Source organism: Vigna umbellata, chromosome 8, assembly GCF_029865625.1.
Source record: "Vigna umbellata cultivar VRB3 chromosome 8, Vumbellata_1.0, whole genome shotgun sequence".
NCBI lineage: Eukaryota > Viridiplantae > Streptophyta > Magnoliopsida > Fabales > Fabaceae > Vigna > Vigna umbellata.
Genome location: NC_142172.1, coordinates 16,645,646 through 16,666,310, shown reverse-complemented (window position 1 = coordinate 16,666,310; position 20,665 = coordinate 16,645,646). Strand labels below are relative to the sequence as shown.

The 20,665-nt window shown below is 31.6% G+C and overlaps 1 protein-coding gene across 1 annotated transcript; it reads right to left on the bottom strand.

Moving 5' to 3' along the window:
- Positions 1-2,062: 2,062 nt before the first annotated feature.
- On the bottom strand, positions 2,063-9,115 carry LOC124819534 (uncharacterized). The gene is made up of 8 exons (XM_047291083.2): positions 8,728-9,115; positions 7,508-7,876; positions 7,173-7,432; positions 6,341-6,482; positions 5,834-6,205; positions 5,608-5,739; positions 4,730-4,858; positions 2,063-4,626 (listed from the first exon to the last, which is right to left on the bottom strand). The coding sequence occupies exons 1-8, from the start codon at positions 8,818-8,820 to the stop codon at positions 2,398-2,400; spliced, it is 3,726 nt and encodes a 1,241-aa protein (XP_047147039.2). The 5' UTR covers positions 8,821-9,115; the 3' UTR covers positions 2,063-2,397.
- Between the last annotated feature and the right edge of the window lie 11,550 nt (positions 9,116-20,665).

Genomic DNA, 20,665 nt, shown 5'->3' with positions numbered 1-20,665 from the left:
GAGATTAGGGATGTTTATTATGTTCCCGAACTGAAGAGCAATATTTTAAGCATGATTCAGATAATTGAAAAAAGTAATTCAGTTTTTATGAAGGACCATGTATTGTATTTAAAGGATAAGCATGGTCGTTTAGCAACCCAGGTAAAAGCGAAGAAGAACCAGTTGTATGAACTAGAACTGAAGATCTTGCAGAAAAGGTGCTTGAAGCAATGTATGACTATCAAGAATTCGGATAACTCCAACTTGAATTTGATTGAAAGAAGCAAGTCCGGTGCAGAGTGACGCACATGGAAAGTCGAATAAAGGAAGAAAAATTTTAAGTTTATGGGATAATTTTATTAAATAAACTTAAATTATGAAATGAGCTTATTTGTAATTTTGAGAGAACTTTAATGTTGTGTATTTTTGTTTAAGTAGATAGCTATATTTTTTATTGATATATTTGGCCAACTATGATATTTGTTAGGTGCAGTTATTATTCTATTTATAGAATCCGTTTGAATAGATAATTTTTTATTCTACTAGTTATTATTATTTGGCATTTATGTGGCTATTAAAAGCCATCAATAGATAATTTTTTACTCTACTAGTTATTATTATTTGGCATTTATGTGGCTATTAAAAGCCATCAATACTGAACAAGAATTAGACTCAATTTTACGGAAAACATTAGAGTATATGTGTAATGTGAGAATTTTAATAGTATATACCTTAACATGAGAGACTGTGTTGGAAGTCTCATATCAACTAGAGATAATATCAATGTAAAATATATAAATAAGTATAAACTTCACTGTTACAAAGAGTGAGTTAAGCATAAAAATCTAGGTTTAATGTCTCAATAGGTCCCTATTTTTGTTCAGAATTTGAAATAGGTCCCTTTATTTTTTGGCGTCTCAATTGGGTCCTTATTTTTGTTAATTTGATGCAAATAAATCCTTTCCGTCAATTTCATCAAACGGCGTTAATGAATGTGTGACGTGGCCTGAGGACAGTATTGACACGTGTAAGGCCACGTCACACATTCATTAACGCCGTTTGATGAAATTGACGGAAAGGATTTATTTGCATCAAATTAACAAAAATAAGGACCCAATTGAGACGCCAAAAAATAAAGGGACCTATTTCAAATTCTGAACAAAAATAGGGACCTATTGAGACATTAAACCTAAAATCTACTATATACAAACCTTACACTAACCAACACTTTTAATTTTGATGAAGAAAAATAATATTAAAATATGAGATGTAGTTTTGTTAGTTCAGTTTGTAGTAACTCGAGTTTAGAAAGATTTATCAACAAATACATGAACACTTTATAATTAGATTATATAGTCTTGAAATTGTTGTGATAATGAATTTTATCGATATTAGAATTTATGTTAAATTCGTAATATGATTTTCTTTATTATATGAAAGCGTCACTTTTATTTTATAGTTGAAATAGTTTAATTTTGAAATATATATATATATATATATATATATATATATATATATAAATTTTAAATTCTATTATATATTAGAAGCTTTTTAATCAATAATAAATTTAATTTTATTTATTTTATTTTATTTCTACTGTGTATACGTATATTATACATATACATATAAGTATATACTATTATTAATTAAAATTATCTTATGAACTATAAAATCATAGAGACAATAACTAAATATAAAGTTAGGTTTATGAAAAGAAAATGGGATTTTTAGTACAATTTGATTAATAGAAGAGTGCATTATTAACATTTTCTTACAGGATCACAATTTTTTGACTCTCTTCCTTTACTAAACTATAAAAAAAATAAAATGTAAAAGAGTGTAAAGAGTAAAAAGGCTGGATATGTTCAAGTGAAATAGCTTATAGATGAAAAAAAAGGTCGATTTTATAGCCATTTACAATGAGATATATAGTGTAGGATAATTTTTTGGGGGTTGATGAAAAATAATTTGTTGAATTTAAAAAAATTAGTAAGAAAAGATAATCCGTCCAATAGATGGTTAAAAGAGGAGATGTAAAAGAAAAGGATTTAAATATGAAAGGAAAGATGATAGAGAAAGAGCATTTAACGAAAGTCGAATCAACATTGATGATGTCCACTCAAAATTCCCATTACAGCTTCCATTATGAAGCAGGTTTGGTTGAAAGGTATTTGGGGAAAGGGGAATTGTGATCTCAAGCAAGGGCGAAAAAACCCTTCAAGAAATCAGCACTCGCAATCTTTCTCTACATCAAAGAAAAGCACAAATTTGGTAACAATCGACTAATAAAACTATGGGCTAAAACAAGTTGTTGAAGGAAGCTTATTGTTTAGTGAATCACAGAGTACTCAAACCTCCATTATCACATGAAGGTAGAGACTGAATTCCTCAACAGCCACCTTGTACTTCAATTTCCTTTTAGAAAATTGAAAACCTCAAGGATTTACTTCCCGCAAACAAGTTGTACTCCTCCATCACACTCGTCTCGTTTTCATTCTGAACTTGATCTACAAAACTCTTTTTGTTGAAATCTCCTACATTGTCGCCGTCATTTGAAGATGCATTACGCAATTTATGACATGTTGAAAGGTCTGCAGGGCCACCAAAATGAAACAAGGAGAAACCAGTGTCTTGTGACTTGGCAGAATTACCATGTCCAACTTCCCCATTCAATGGTGCTTTTTGTGAATTAGCTCCGCTTAGAGAAACCCTTCCCACTGCAGATATATTAAGATGCTCTTGCAGCATGGATGTTTGCTTAGCTCTGGCAACTGGCTGATAAACTGGAACGGAAACGGGGTTAAATAAGGGTGTTGGTTGCTGTAAGCCACCATATTGCAAGCAGAATCTCGGATCTTCGTTTAAGCCATATCCAAAAGGGCTACTATATAAGTAGGGGTTTGGGTGCGGGATAGGCACCAACCCATTTGTGGGAGCAGCTGGCCATGAAACTGGATTGTGATGGTAATAGCCCACTGCCGAAGGAGTCTGAAACACTGGAAATTGTATATTTTGGTTTGGCACTGGAGGGAGCATGCTTTGAGATTGAGAACACACATTAAGAGGGGAAAAACAATTATCAAAATTATGGGCGGCCATTCTAACCACAGGATTCCCCAATACATCACCTCTTGCTGCATCCAAGGATGAACCAAATGTTGACATGCTGGTCAAGCCCTCATCATTTGCATTATGAATTTTCTCCATTCCAGCTTCATGAGAACCAGACAATCCGTTGTCAATGCAGGTTGATCTTTCTCTTACTTCAGATTGTTGGCTAGCATCTTCTGAATCAGATGTTGAGGATTCTGTATTCTCCTCACGGTTTGAAGAGGTGGTATTGTTATCACCCTCACTTAGGCATGATGAACAGTTATCAGAACTAGAAGTGCTACCATGATTGGGATCAGAAGAATTATTCAAGGATGACCCACCCATCAGAGATGTTCCAGGTTCCTCAGACGTAATTTCAGTGGAACTGCAAGATCCTCCAGCTTCAGCATCAAGATCATTCTGATAGCCTTCATCCACTCCGCTTCTTTTCAAATTACAATCCACATAATCAACTTCACCTGTACCACCAATATCATCGATAGATGACCTTACCATATCAAACTGAAATACTTGACCTGTGGACCCCAATGTAACATTAGAGTCTGAATTACTACGAGCATACTTCTTGTGGGACTCCATAGGCTCCCAAACTTTCTTTGAGTAAGGCAAATCCCTACTAGAATAGTTACCTGAGATGACCCTGCTTTTGGTTCTTCCATTACTCTCGGAAATGAAGTCTACATGATTATACTTGCTACCACGGTAAAATTGCTTAGATGAATCTACTGTGGATTCAGACTTACTAACAAGTTTTGTCTCCCAACTAACCCTATTCATTCTACTATTACAACTGCATGAATGAAAATCATATCTGTCGTTCACCCAGCTGTTGGAACTATAAAACCTCTCACTACACTTATGACCAATATTTCGACCATTGGATTTTGCAGCACTTATTCTAGATTGCCTGTTCAATCCATTGATTCCTCTGGAATGCATCCCAAAATTATCTTCACAGTGTACTGGCTCTGATCTTCCACCCACCACACCATTTTCTGAAACAACTGCATTAGGGCGTCTGTCAGACCACTTTGTTGGCGGATCCAGTCGAAATTCTTTCCTATATCTAAGTCTTTGACAATAAAACTTTGATTGCTCAACGGTAGAAGTATCATTCCTGTCTTGTGCATTTGCAATATCTCCATCACAATCATCGTAAGAGTGGTGTTGCACATTTGCAATGTCTCCCTCACAGTCATCGTAAGAGTAGTCTTGTACTCTCAAATTACTACCCTCTCGAGTGAAGTCTTCATCTTGGATTTTAGGATAATCATCTCCTGTTACAATGATTGAATTACTGCCTATAATAGAATTATTTTCCTCTACATCTGCAGCAGGAGACAATTCGTCCTTTGAGAGTTCAGGAGATCCAGGAACATCAATTGATTCAGAACACTTCCTTTCTGTATCTTTCTCCTTTCCTTTAAGTCTTTCCTTTCTCCGAAGTTTTTTCTCCCTTTCTTTTGTCCTTTTCCTCTCCTTCCGTTCTTCTTCTTCACGTTTTTCCTTTTCTTCTTCTTCAAGAAGTTTCATCTGTAAGAATATCGTATGTTTACGATTTTGGAACTAAAATTCTCAAAATGTAGGAGTTCAGTTTGTTAAAGCCTGTTCCTAATAAAAGCATAATAATTAAGACCTGTTTTTCTAATGTAATGATTTCTTTGCAAGCTACATGAACTCGTTCTTCCAGCAGTTTCAAAGCAAGACAAACGAATATGCTGTGTGCATTTTGACGTGCTGTTCCTTCTCTGAAAGCCTTTTCAACCTGAAAGGATAAGCCCTGGTTAGCAATTAAACAAGATAGACAGAAACACACACATATAGCACATGTTTGACAACCAAACGAAATAATCCAAACAACCAAAGAATATACTTTCACAGTTCCAAATAGCTTTCTCGGGTAGACTGCTAAATTTCAAGCATTGACATCACAGATTTTGAACCCATGATCCCTCCAAACCTTACCACATATCCTTTCATTGTAATTAATTAATCTAAACATTTATCCCATTAAATGGCAAGTTCATTTTCTATATTTAGAGTTGGACTACCAAATTATCTCCAAGGGAAATTTAACCAAACAATACTTATGCACAGCAAAGCAAAATCAATGGGACTTCAACGTTCACTATTCCACAACTCTCCGCTTCTTCTGGGAGTTATAGAAGAAAATCACAGGAACATTAACTCGAGTAAATACTCAAATTTTCTGTCACTATATACGTTTGTTAAGCTAAAATACCAGACGATAAAATTAAGAAAAGAAAACATTGTGTGTGGAAAGCACAAGAGTCCAATAGTAAGTTAAACACACTTAACACCATCCTATTACTTTACCAATACAAACATTTCATTCATTTGTCATATTGATTTCTAATTCCCCCCCTCACTGCACCAATCATATTATTTGCCTTGCGACTAAAGACACCATATTATACTTAAGTAATTAATATACAGATATCACAGGCATAAGAAATCAAGACTATTAAGCAGTAACAATAAAGCAAAACATGCCTGCTCTTTAAATATAACACTGGCGGCATCTAGAAGAAATTCTCGAGCAAGTTCAGGACTCTTTGCATGTTTTTGGGGTCGGGAACATTCTCCATCAAGCTCATTTCCATCTTCATCAACGAGATCGTCATCCTAGAGACAAATGTTGCATAATTAACAAATGTACTTTGACACAATCCCTCATACATGATTTTAAAATGAGTTTCCCTAATGAATCTTTAATTACCTCTTCTTCTTCTGCCTCTTCGGCATGTTCAAAGAATCTTCTAATACTTTCCCCTTTTGTAATTGTAACATAGCCATCCCCAACAATAAGCCTGCAATGTACACACCTTTGACCCTTTATGGCATGAGCTTTAACAGAATGTTCAGTACAGCGTCCGTCTAGCTTCCATGCTCGGAGGGTGATGAAGCATGCACTCAAACCACCAAGATCTAGGCCACTAACTTGTACACATCCATTCATTCCAACATTTTCAAATTCCAAAATGTCAGATTTTCCTTCAGTTGTCCCCACAGCCCACTCAAAGTGATGATACAATCCCACAGTATCAGCAAATGTCTGGCGCCAATCAGCTTGAATTGAGTCATCAGATACCTGACAAGAACAAATTTATTGAGTTTTGCCCTCAAATAGCTTGAAAACTAACATTTTCAAAAGAATGTCGGTATAAACTCTCATTGAAATACCAAATATAACATAATTCACAACACATAAATATAGAAGTCACACCTCGTACTGAAAGGTAGTATCAGCAACACAAAACCAGTTAGTGCATCGAGGTTCTCTTCGCAAGCGCTTCAACTCTTTTAGTTCCTTAAATTCTCGAATAACATTTCTTCTACAATCTCTGCAAAATCTCTTGCTATCGAACCTGCCAAAGGGAGTAACCTTTTAGTCAAATCTAATATATGACATGCTACACAGACAGCCCTAAAGCATGCATCATAAATAGTTTAAAATAAACTCATTCCAAGATTAAGGAAGCATTGCTAATATGTATTTTAATTAGTATGAGAGATGGGAAAGAGCTCACTCAAGAATAAAAAAAAATTCTTTTCTAAGTCTCATAGCATGAAGAACCCATGAGGTGACAAGTTTTCTAAGGAATTATTACAATTGTCTATTGTCTATTTCTAATCTGTCCTAATCAAGATTCAGGACAAAACCTTCAAATGGAGACAGGCTTAGACAACTCATGAAACACCGATCCAGCCACTGGCTTCCCCCTTGGTGGTGAGCTCGAGGACCAATTTGAACTAAGCTTCTAATCAAACCTAACTGAACTCCATGTCTGGGATAGTGTTTCACAATTCAACCTTTTAACATCTAGCAGATAGCAAATCCACTACAAATCAATTGCGTACCAATGGTTTGATTGTGGTGAAGATGCCACATTCAGTATATTTAAGCTCTTTCTGATGCATGTATCATATTTTCATCACTTGTATATCACTTTCAACTGTATCACTGCCTCTAATACAAGAATTTATATTATTAATCCACTTATAACAAGCTATCACTTATCTAAGTCTAACACAGAATGAGGAGTTAACAAAAACACCTGTACATTAGTCTCTCAATAAAATCCTCTTCCTTCATCCTTAGAAGAGATTGCCTTGTCTCATCTCCTAGTGCTGCCCAAAAATCCACTAGTGTATCACATGAGAGTCTGGCAGTGTGCAGGGCACAGGTTTCCCTGGTTCCATGCCCTCTGCCATAGCTCACAATTCCTTGGCTTATCCAACCACGGCCACCCCCACCACAAGCATCTGGATAAAGAAGTTCTCTTTCCCGCTCCCTAGCTCGTGCTCCATCAAATACCTAATAAGGAAAAGTTAAGCTACCAAATAGGGAAAAGGACTGCATCAGAACAAAATACAAAGTAACAACACTTACAACTTGCAGTCCTTTCAGAGACTTTGAATACAAGTAGCAATCCAGAAGTGTTAGTGCACCCTCACGCGTTGTGGTCAAACCACCCCAAGGATGGACACTTGGATCTTGGATTTCATCCTGGACCACATTACAGATGGATGATCCACCGTTATTTTGATTTTTCAAACCTCCAGCTCTGCTACAAGGAAAATGAACGACTGCTCCCTCTTGTTGCAAAGATTTCCCATATGTAACAATCTGCAGAAATCCTTCAAGAAGTAACCCATTGCACCTGGAGCAGTACATGTTTTTTCGTGCATGCTCAAAAAGGGTTTGTTTGTCTATCCTCAAGAGCTCCAACCGAGCTTGTGGTGACAGCTCACACCAAAACTACATCACAAGAAAGCAAAAACACATCCAGATCATTACAAATTGCAATTTAATCCAAAAATAAATTAAAGAAAACAAAACTGATGACATGCACAAAACATCCTCGTATCAAATTCTCTCTTTAATTAAGGTCGTATTTGAATAAATTTCTCCATGAGAATTTCTGTTAGGAAAAAAACAACAAAGTAAAATTTAGTTCCTCTCATAAGTACAAATGAACCTGTGTAAGTCAATTCTTTCTACCTTCTCCTATGAATAATTTAAAAGAAATCATCAAAACAAGAGTATCCGGTTCTAGTGGACACTCATTGCTTCCCCCTTTGTTCCCACAATTTCAGTGATGGCGCTCGTTGATACGTCATTTCATCAGTTTAAAAAGCATCAGGAATCTCAACCATGGGCAAGCCAATGCATGTTTACAAAGTGGCACATATAGAATATTGCTCAACTCGAAACATCAAACCCAAGTAACATAACATCAATTTTAACTTCTTTTATATACCTCCACCAAGCACAGAGACGCTCACACACAGTGATGTGAATAAAGAATCAAAACATTCCACTCGTCAAACACCAACAACCAAATCAGAAAAAGCAAAACAGTTGCATCCAACAGTCATAACACATCCCAACCCCAAAAAAATAAATTCAATCACCGAATTGTTTCGCCCGCAAGATCCAATACACGGTCTAGCCATTCACCATTAACAACACCACAGTCACAACTCACAACCAATACCAAAACAGTGATCCAGCACCAATTAACAAAACAAACAAAAGCCTCGGAAGCAATTAAAACGAACATTAACATCAAAATAAAATAAAAATGAAACAAAAATTGGATCCAGTACCTTGAGGAGTTGATTGTAGCCAACATCGTCTCGATTCTTCGACCAGAATCCATTCGCACAGAATTGATGATTCCCGTTCGGTAACGCAGGCATTTTCCCGTTCAGACTCCACAAGATTCATCCACTAACCACGCTCTCATTCCCTTAGGATCCGACCTGGTTGATTGAATTTCGTTTATCCGCAACGGATTAACAATTCACAGATCGAGGGAGAGCGAATTGGAAGAGATTTAGAGAGAGAGGGGTTATTATTGATGCTGATTGTGACCACGATGATGATGATGGTGATGAGATTTGGTGTTATGTGAGACCTGTGTTTGTGCTGTGTCATGTGTGTATATGTGTGTGAGATATATATATATATATACACACATATAATATATATATATATATATATATATATATATATATATATTATATAAATTGTAGAGAAGGAGAGAAGAAATGGAGGAGGATGAGAATTGCAAAACGGTAATGGTAATGAAATGAATGAAAGTGTGGTGTGGTACCAATGGCACTAGGCTTCACACCTTTAAAACTTAACCAGGCCTCTTTTCTTTGCTTTCTTCATTCACTTCTCATACAAATGCTACCAAATCTCAATTAATACTAATTATAATATAATTACTTTTATAATTTTTTAATTTTTTTTCTATCTTTGATATTTATTATTATTGTGTCAAAATGAATATATTTTCTTTAGTATTAAACTAGAAGTTATTGTTTTTCATGGAAGCGACAAGGTTAACCTAATGGCACGATTCTAGTAGGTTGGAAAAGATTTTTAGGTTAAAAAATAATAATCAGTTTTATTTATCTCACAATATATTGCTTGTAAAATAACTCATTTTAAAAAGAGTAAATCGATGAAAAAAGAAGAAAGATGTAGAAAGTAAATTTCAGACAAGTTATATTTTGTGCCAATATAAAATATTTAATCTTAATTTTTTTTCTCCATTTTAAATTTAAACCTTTTTTCTATTTATTACTTTCTAAAAACTCATCATTTTAAAAAATATTATAAATGAGTATCATCAAGTGATATAGTAGTTTCTACATGCTTGAGGAAGATGACATTTATATTGATTTCATAGTTTTTTGATTTCATAGTTTTTACGTGCTGGAGGAAAATAGAATTTATATTGATTTGGTAGATAACTTTATTTACGGAGATGACAACAATATGGAATTGATAGTGAAGTGGTGAAATATGATATATTATAAGAGAATTGTCTCTGTTTGCTAAAATTAGAGGGAGATAGACCTCACATATATCCACTCAACATATAAAACCAATGTTGTTGAATAACAATGATTATATGATGTTTTGGCTCTCTAAAATCATGGTCATTTGATCATTGTTTATTAGGATATGTTTATTAGTATTAAAAATGGATTATAATATTTCTATTTAGTTAATGTGTGTCATTATAATGAATCACACTTAATAGTTGGACTATCAATCTCGTGTAAACTTTTAGATGATGTTTAGAATCTTCAATAATTCAACCTTTATATTGTATTTTTGTGTTTCTTTTCAATATTGTTCAAATTCATCCATTTGTGTCATTTGTAAGAATGAAAAAAGAAAATAAAGATAAAAAATTGAGATATAACCATCTAGTTTTACATTGAGAAATTCTCTAATGAGAATGATTTCAAATTATATGGAAAATCAAGATGAAAATCATGATATCGCAAGAATGTATTATAATGATAAAGAGGTAGGTGAACATGTCATTTTTGTCATGGAGAAAATTTACATGATCAACAAATCCATTAGTATCATAATTATGTGTCTTGGATATAAAACATTTAGGAAAGTTGTGAAAAAGAAGAGTATTGAATCAATATGGAGGAAACTTGAGTCATTGCATATGACAAAATCGTTTGCACATGGGCTTTGTTTGAAACAATAGTTATATTGTTTTAGGATGACATAACCAAGAGCAATGGTAGACCAACTAATAGATTTTAACAAGAATTCGGATTATCTTAAAAACATTGAAATGGAGTTCGATAAAGATAAGGTTTTCCTGCTCTTAATGTTTTGTCCTAGATGTTTGAGCATTTTAAGAACAATTTATCGTTCAGAACCTTAAGTTTAGAAGAAGTTTAGTCCCAATTTAGAATAAGGAGATTCAAAAGTTTCAAGGGTCTAAGGCAAATGATAATGGACAAAGTTTAACTGTCTCAAAGTCAAAGGACAAGAAAAGAAGGGGAACAAAAATTAAAGAAGTCCAAACATGCATCAAACGATAGGGTAAAAAAGGAGCCTGAGTGTTGCAATTTCCATAAGAGATGTTACTACAAGAAAAATTCGTGTAAAAGGAAAGAAATGAGAGGTGAAGGAATTCTCATTTCCAAGGAGAATATGCAAATGTTGTAGTTACGTATGATAATCATGAGTTTGCTAAAGTGTTGATTACATCACTTTTAGATATGCATATGAGATCACGAACTTAGGTTACACTTACCATATGTGTTATATAAAATAGTTATTTGATCCCTTAAAATTAAAAGAAGTGAAAAAGTATAAGGTTTATCGGTCTAAAAAATGTTTAACAACCTAGAGATTTTATTGGAAGATGTGAGGTAGCTCAAAAGAAATTTGTTTTCTATCTAAATGTTTAATCTAGTGAGTTTAATAACTAAGATTGAAAATGATACTAAAAACAATTTAAAGGGATCTATAATTATAGAGGGAATGAATAGTTTTTACATTCCTGAGGATTCAACAATGATTATACAAGCATTTATGGCTAGTCATATAAGATAAGACAAAGTTGTGGCACTTGAGGTTTAGGGGAGTTATGTAATCAAAATATGCTAAGAGGTAATTATATAGGACAATTGGAGTTTTGTGATCAATGCATATTAGGAATAGGTTGAAGCTTAAATTGTATATATATATATATATATATATATATAGATTATTTGAATGTATTCATGCAAATCTTGGGAACTAACCTGAGCTAAGACTTTTAGTGGAAAGTATTATTTCTTTAATATCATAGAGAATTATTCAACGACAATATGGATTTATATATTGAAAATTAGGACATAAACTTTTCACATATTTAAGAAATAACATACAATTGTCGAGAATTACTGGGTAACCAAACTTTAAAGTGCTTACACTTAATAACGGATTGAATTTTTTAAGATATTAGTTTAGCAAGTTTCATAAGAAAAAAAGGAAGAAATATGCATAAAACAGTTTCTAATACACCTCAACAAAATGGTCTTGGTTAAAGGATAAATAATTATTTTGAAAGAGTAAGACGTAGGTTAATCTTTTAGGGTGAAGCTAAAAATATTTTTGTATATAGGATAAATAGGTGTGCATCATTTGCTTTAAGTTTTAAAACTCCCATGAAGATGTGAAATGGAATGTAGTGGATTATGCTAATTTAAGGATGTTTGATGCATTAAGAATGATAAATTGGAAGCATGGACAAATAATTGTACGTTGAAACCTAAAGAAGCGAGATGTTTCATAAGAGATGTCGCATTTATAAAACTCAAATGACTAAAATGTGTAAAACTATAGAGAGAAAAGAAAGGAGAAAACTCAAATTAAGTGAAGTCTCCTAACTTTGGATTGGATAATCTGGAGTGGTTGAATGATACTCAAAAGGGTAAAACATGCAAAACTTGGACTTCAACTATCAATTTACACTTGACAGAGAGAGGGTGATGATAAAAGCAACACAAAGGTTTTATATCTCATTTGATATGTGTTTAGTACAATTGGAGAGATAAAAGGTTCAAAACCTATAACTTTGGAGAGACATTAAAAATTATAGAAAGTTACAACATGTAATGTATCATGGAAGAAGAGCTTGAACCTTTGAAGAGAAACTACACATGATGCTTGTGGGTCTACCTAAAAATTAGAAAGTGGTTGGATGTAAGTGAATATTTAAGAAAAAGAAAAATTTACCAATGACGGAGGAAGAAGAATCAAGACAAGATTGATGGCAAAATAATTTAAAGAAATTAAGGAAATAAGCTATAAAGAAATTTTCTCAATGTGGTAAAACATTGCTTAATAAGGATCTTGATGTCAATGGTTAATCATTACAATATGATGTTAGAACAATTGGATATTAAAACGAATATTTGCATATGAACTTAGATAATATTGTTTATATGCAACAAGGTTCACTGAAGATGGATTGATGAAAGGTATGTCTCTTGTAAAAATCTCCATATGGTTTGAAAGAAAGTTCACAAGAATGATATAAATAATTGATTATTTATTATGGAAGATGATATTTAATAAATACAATTATGATATTTGGGTCTAGATCTTCAAAAGAAAAAGAGAATGTTGTTCTTATTCTTGTATGTGGACAATATCTTTATAGTTAACTAGTATAAAATTGAGATAAAATGACTTAAAAAAAGCTAAAAGTTTGAGATAAAAAAAATGTAAGTCTTCTTATATGGATAAATAAGATTATAGTCGTTCAAAGAGATCAAAACTAATATCAGTTAATACTACACTAAACTAAATTGTTATAAAATAAATGAACTATAAAAAGAAAATCTAGATTGCACTATTTTCTAATTTAGTATTTAAATTTTAACTATATTTATAATAAATCTAGTTAAGCATAACCAAGCTAACTTCAATTTATTAAATAAAAAAAAATTGAAGTATCATACTAGCTTAAATAATGCTACATTGCACATTACATCACCCATCACAAATTGCAATTGTGGAAATGCGTTAAGTGTTTCTAAAACCAATATATATATATATATATATATATATATATATATATATATATATATATATATATATATATAAAATACAACATTCTAATTTTATCTATATATATCATAATAAAAAGAATCACATTAATATTGAATTGACTCTGTTAAATTAAGAAAAATTAAGATTATGAAGATAACTTCATAGGACTATCGTACATATATATTCATAGACTATTTGATGATAATAAAATTCAAACCTTGTTTGAACCTTATAATTCGTTTGTTTATGGATAAAGAAGCATGAGTTCTTTTATGATTTAGAGTTAAGATAGAGAATTGTAATGCTTTGACTTTAAAATCTTAATCATTTTATAAAGACCACAAAAGATCATATACTAAGATGCGTCTAGTAGTGTTAAGATTATATGATCGTATATCTCATCTAACTAATTAAAACACGTTTATTATTATTGTCTAACACATCTAATGGTTAAATTGTCTACCTCTTATAAACTTTCCGACCCATGTTTCTCCATCATCTTATTTGTTTTAATGATTTTCTTGTTATATATATAAAGTCATGCTAAACTTTTTACAATACATAACATAATACATATATGTTATTTGTGTATATAGTCATCTATAAATAAGAATTCTCTTTCTATTTTATTTTTTTAACCCTATAGGTTTAATTTTAGTGAAAGCTAAAAAAATCTTTCTTATTTTCTTTGTTATATGATGGAGGATAAGAAAGAAAAACTATAGATTAGTTTATATCTAAATGTAATCTATAAATAACTTTTTTCTCTCATGTCCTAAAATATGAAGAAATATAATGAGTTACATCAGTGACATTTTTATTTTGGTCTTTTACAAACAGAACTTTAATTAATCTCTACAAATTCTTATATTATTTATAAACATTTATTAGGAACTAAAATTTTCACTATTAACTCGATGTTTATTATTGTGCTTAATTTAATATTGTTAAATTGGAATTTTGCACACGAATTTGTGGATAGATGGTAAGATTTTAATGGTGGTTTGATGATTTATTTTATCTAGGAAGCTATCTACTTACTAAAGATCTTTTTAACGTTTAAATGAATAAGAGTTGGAATCTTTGTATAATGAAGTGTATCAGTTTATGAGAAAGTGTGAGAATGAGTATTTCTTGAAAAATATTAACTATATTTATATGATTAACTTCTTGTATATTTCACTAGTGCAAAAAGGGCTTTAGACGTATGTTATTTTGGACTTTTAACGTCTGATCTCTTTCCCACGTCTATATTGGTGACGTTAATGAGACGTCAGATGTCTATATAGACGTCTGACCTATAGACGTTTGACCTATATAAGTCAAACGTCTATATAGACGTCCGATCCATAAAGATCAGACGTCTGATCCATACAAGTCAGACGTCTATATAGACGTTTGACACTATAGATCAGACGTCTAAAACGCCGTCGTATTTGATTGGATCTTTTTCTGCTTGAGGCCTCTCAAGTAGCTCTTGGCTCATGGTGATTCGAGTTTACAACTTCTTATTTTAGTTGAAGAGAATGTATTGTACATTTTTTTATATTGGATGGTTTTGAAAACGTAGTGGAAGGAATTGGAGGAGTACAAAACACAAGAAATCGCCGCCCAAGAACGCCGCCCAAGGACACGAGCAAAACTGCACCAAAACCCAACGAAAACACATTTTAATCGATTCAAATGAAATATAATGCATCAAAGAGTGATGTAATTGGAGTAAAATTAATTTAAAACGGTGCAAAAATGAGAAAATGAACCTGAAAAGCATAACCCGTAGAGAGAAAACGCGAGGAAGATGATGAACAATGAGTGTGCGTAACGGTTGTCTCGCGTTCGCGATGTTTTAATGCAGACATTTAGAATTCGGTTCCCCATAAAAAACGTCTAAAGGGCTTTAGAAGTCGGTTCCCCCCATAACAGACGTCTAAAGGGAGTTAAAAAGTGACTTTTTAAATTCCTAGACTGTGTGTTTAGAAGTCGGTTTCCCAATAACAGACATCTAAAGCGCTTTTAGAAGTCGGAGTGGCGGGATCAAACGTCTAAATTGAGTTAAAAAGTAACTTTTCAAATTCCTGGGTTGCGTATTTAGAAGTCGGTTCCCCCAATAACAGACATCTAAAGGGCTTTTAGAAGTCGAACTGGCAGGATAAAACGTCTAAATGGAGTCAAAAATTGACTTTTTAAATTTCTAGGCTGAGTACTTAGAAGTCGGTTCCCCAATAGCAGACGTCTAAAGGGCTTTAGAAGTCTGAGTGACGGGATCAAACGTCTAGATGGAAACAAAAAATGACTTTTTAAATTTTTGGGTTGTGTATTTAGAAGTCGGTTCCCCCAATAACAAACGTTTAAAGGGCTTTAGAAGTCGGAGTGGCGGGATCAGACTTTTAAATGGAGACAAAAAGTGACTTTTAAAATTTCTAAGCTGCGTATTTAGAAGTCGGTTTCCCCAATAACAGACGTCTAAAGGGCTTTAGACATTGCTTCCCCCATATCAGATGTCTAAATAGAATAAATAATTAAGTTTGTTTAACTTTTTTGTTTAGTTTTGACATCCATTCGGGGAGCCGACGTATATAAGTATTTAGAAGTCGGACCCCCATAGTCGACGTCTAAATATATATTTTATTTACAGAAAATGGCACCGATCATTTTTTACATTTGATATTCAAGGGTCGGACGTCTAAAGGGTGACATTAAAGACTTTTTCTGCACTAATGTCTATATTCTTTTTAGAATAATACGAAGTGTAATATAATAAATAATAACCTAATGATAAATAATAACTAACATATAAAAGGGTTAAATATGTTTTTAGTCCCTAAACTATCAAGCGAATTTGTTTTTAGTCCCTCTTTCAAAGTAAGGTACATTTTAGCCCTCCTCCTAAAGGAAACCTTAATTTTTGGTCCTCCAAAACTAACAGCGTTAAAAAGAAGGTGAGGTGGCTAATGGTGGTGTGCCAGGTTATTTTTTCTTTTCTGACATTGAGTCAATCTTTGACTGCTTCTCTCCTTCTCTCTTCCTCCATCTCTTTCCTTGCTTCTTCTGCTACATTTCTTTTTCCAACACCATCTTCATGTTCAGTTTCATCTTCTTCCAAGTCTGGTATTCCTTCTTCTTCTCTAACTTGTTTGAGTCCTTTGTATTCATCATCCATTGCAGCATGATCAATACTTTTTGCAGAATAGCCATAGCTGTCTAAAGAAGAAAAGGGGTTCCAAAAGAAATCTCATTGGGAAGCTTGAGGTGAAGGGGGAGGGATACTAGGCCTATTATTGGGAGAATAGGCAAAAATTGAGGGATTCACCAGTGAGGATTGCAGGTTGAAAAATCCATCAAAGTTATACTGCTGCATTAGAGGATAATATGTCTCAACACGTACCCTTTCTGGAGATTGAGGCCTTTCCTCAACTGAAATTGTTGGGTTACCACTAGGTCTAAGGTAATTCACTTTCAAAGTAGAGTTTGGTCTGATCCCAAACTCAATAGCTCCTGTTGTTGCGAAGGGTTTTGTTGATATAGGAATGAATCCCAGGCTACTTTTCTTCTTCACAAGTGTGAAAGGTGGGGTGATGGCATTGTCCAATGAGAACTCGCGAGGTTCATCACCTTCAATGTAATCACGAAGTGCTGCTGAAACTCTTTTTAGAGATTCTATGTATGTTATGTGTCTAGTGGCCAATCGAGTTCTTTACTCAAAGTAAAGTACCAGATGTAGTTAAGGGAGCTTAGAGATCAACAACTGGGGGTTAAGCCAAAATTTACTTACATGTCTCGTGATACGAATAAATTAAATTATGGGAAAGATGGAATTCAGAGTTTATCAGCTCAATCCAGATTGAAGATACAAAAGCATAAACCACAATTAAGATCTATAATTTCTGGGCGGATGGATGGAAGAGTTTTGGGAAAGATCTTGAAGATTCCTTCGGAGTCCGCCAGCTCTATGGCGGCATGCTCGGGCGACGCGTATGCGAGTCGTGGCCATGAAAGGCAGCGTGTTGGTCGTCGATATCTCCTAGACGAACGCTCGGACGATATTGTCGCTTTGGAGCTAACGTCGGATGGACGAATGGATGGAAGAGTTTTGTGATCTTTGAAAAGAGTTTTGTGATATGGCGGCGCGACGGGAAAAGTGGAAGAAGGAGGGCGAGAAGCTGGGCGTGAAGAAGAGTGGAAGAACAAGGGAGAGAAGCTGGGCATGAAGATGCAAGAAAAGAGATGGAGGAAGAGGGAGGGACAGTGTCAGAAAAGAAGAAAAGAGAAAATGACATGACACACCACCGTTAGCCACATCACCTTCTTTTTAACGCGGTTGGTTTTGGAGGACGAAAAACTATAATTTCCTTAAGGAAATAATAAAATGTACCTTATTTTGAAAGAGATACTAAAATCAAATTCTCTTCATAGTTTAGGACTAAAACATATTTATCCATAAAAAATTATCAAGATATTAATTATAATAAGTAAATATGACGTAAATAAATATAGATTTGAATTGTTTTATAATTAATAGATTTAATAATTTTATTGAAATGCGTTCTTTAATATGGTTATTAAATGGAGTAAAACAATTACTATGAAGCTTTTTATTATTTTATTTCCATGAGAAAGAGAAACGGTTTCTATTATTTTATTTCCATGAGAAAGAGAAACGGGTATTTGATTTGATTATCCTGTAGATTTCTTCTAAAATTAATTTAAACATTAGATTTTTCTCTTCGATTTATAGTAGGACTTGAACAGATGAAACATGGATGTTGTTATTCAATATTCAAAGTATAAGTTATAAATAAAAATATAAGGATCGATTTGATACCTTGTTTACTTATTTTTCCTATAAAATATGAAATTTTTAGTGCAAATAAATTTTAAATTATAAAGAATAAAAAATTATAAATTGTTTATTATTTTTCTTTTATTATATTGTATATTGAGTTTAAATAACTAGTTTATATGTGTGTGTATATTTATTAACTTTAGGTAAATTAGAAAAATATTTTTAACTTTTGAATGCCTGTTATATAATATATTTTGAGTATATATATATATATATATATATATATATATATATATTAGTAGTTTATGTAGTATTTATATAGATAATCATATACTTATCTCATTAGCATACTTTAGAATTTTACTTTGATTAATAATAAGGTTATAGTAATGTTATAATGAGGTGTAATTATCAATTTATTTTTCTCTGTAAAAATGTAATTTTTATTATATAAGCTAATTTTGTAATTTGAAGTAGACACAAATCTACTTCTTATAATTAAATATAACTATTCATTTAGAGTTTATTTTAATTAAGTACTTGACACAATTATGGTATTTTACGCTTGAGATATTCATTTTTCTTTAAGTTGAAAATCCTTCTTTATTAAGAATTGTTAGATTATGACATGCAAGTGAAATGCAACATTCAATTTAAAATTAATTTTATAAAATTGAATTAAACATAAACTTATTTCTTTAATAATATATATTAAATGTGAATAAATACCCAATAAATTCTTTAAATAGAACTTAATTCCTATATGAATAGATAATTACTTTCATTTGAAAGATGTAATGTAAAGTATGAAATTGTAGCATTATCTAAAGTATAAAATGGAGATAATGACTAGGATCACGAAATATTTAGAAAATAGTAAATTGTTAAATCGTAACATTAATAATAAATTTTATATTTTATCTTTTACAAAATCGTAATTTTTTGAGTTAAATATCAATTTTAACTAATAATATATACTTTTAAATACATAAAATAAAATATTCATTATTTGATTTTTAAATGATGTATTTTTATTAAATTAAATATTACTATTATTTTTATTAAATTAAATATTAATATGATAATTTTTAAAATATGTGTTTTTCATTACATTAAATATTAATATGATAAAAAGTAAAACTTAATGCATAAAATTGATAAAAGTTTTAATTTTAAGAAAAAGGTAATGCTTGAAATTTGGTGCAAGGATCAGATGACTTATCTATAAACCTGTATTCATTTTCAATTTTTTTTAAAGTTATAAATTGTTTGATAAAAACAAGAGAAACAAAAAAGTAATAAGTAGGTTTAATGTCTCAATAGGTCCTTATTTTTGTTCAGAATTTGAAATAGGTCCCTTTATTTTTTGGCGTCTGAATTAGGTCCTTATTTTTGTTAATTTGATGCAAATAAATCCTTTCCGTCAATTTCATCAAACGGCGTTAATGAATGTGTGACGTGGCCTTACACGTGTCAATTTCAAATTCTGAACAAAAATAGGAACCTATTGAGACATTAAACCTAATAAGCAGTATATATGGTTTTTTGTCAAAACAATTATTAGAGTTGGTAGAATGAATATTTTTATGGAAAGATGTGGCATTATAATTCAAAGATCTTTTATTGAATTTTAATTCTCAACAGGTCCACAAAAATTGCACTCATTTTACAAAACATTACATACATCCTATACTTCCTTCTGTTTAATACCTCTATGTATTTTTATATATTTTATTTTTTATTGTCCAAATTAAAACTGCTAAGTCGCTTTTAATTTTATTCATTAAATTAATGTTTAGCATTAAATATATTTTTAAATGAGCATGTGAAAGTCTTAAATTTAAACCTCTTACATTAATGTTATGCATTGGGAAAGGAAGATAAGTTCTAGGAAAGCTGTCAGAATATTTGTTTATAACTTTTTTTATTTATATATTTTATAATGTTTATTTTTATCTTTTTAAAAGAATTATATTTATTTATTATTAAAATATGAAATTAAAATATATGAAAGTTTTAAATAAATTTTAATTTTAAATTAAATTATAAAAACTAAAAATATATTTAACTTAATTTATTCAATGTGTCTGTTTAAGGTAATTTCATATTTTAAAATATCTACAATGTATCTGTTTAAGGTAATTTCAATATTTTAAAATATCTACAACTAAATTATTAATTATTATGTTCCTACATTCTATATAGATATATTATATCTTTTATTTTTATTTAAAAGTCAATACTTATTAATCTTTAATTTGTGATAATGTGAAAGGAAATACACAAATTTTATCTTTACCCCAACATGAATAACCTCTTTTTTTTATGATTTTTAATAGAATCACATATGAAAAACTAAAATTGTTTGAAATAAATATTATCTATAACAT

Bases quoted from the DNA above. Each gene is read 5' to 3' on its own strand.
- LOC124819534 (XM_047291083.2), bottom strand. From the start codon at position 8,820: ATGCCTGCGTTACCGAACGGGAATCATCAATTCTGTGCGAATGGATTC. The intron at 6,483-7,172 runs GTGTTTTTGTTA...TCCCTTTGGCAG, and splicing joins ATTGAGAGACTAATGTACAG to GTTCGATAGCAAGAGATTTT. The intron at 4,627-4,729 runs GTCTTAATTATT...ATATTCTTACAG, and splicing joins TCATTACATTAGAAAAACAG to ATGAAACTTCTTGAAGAAGA.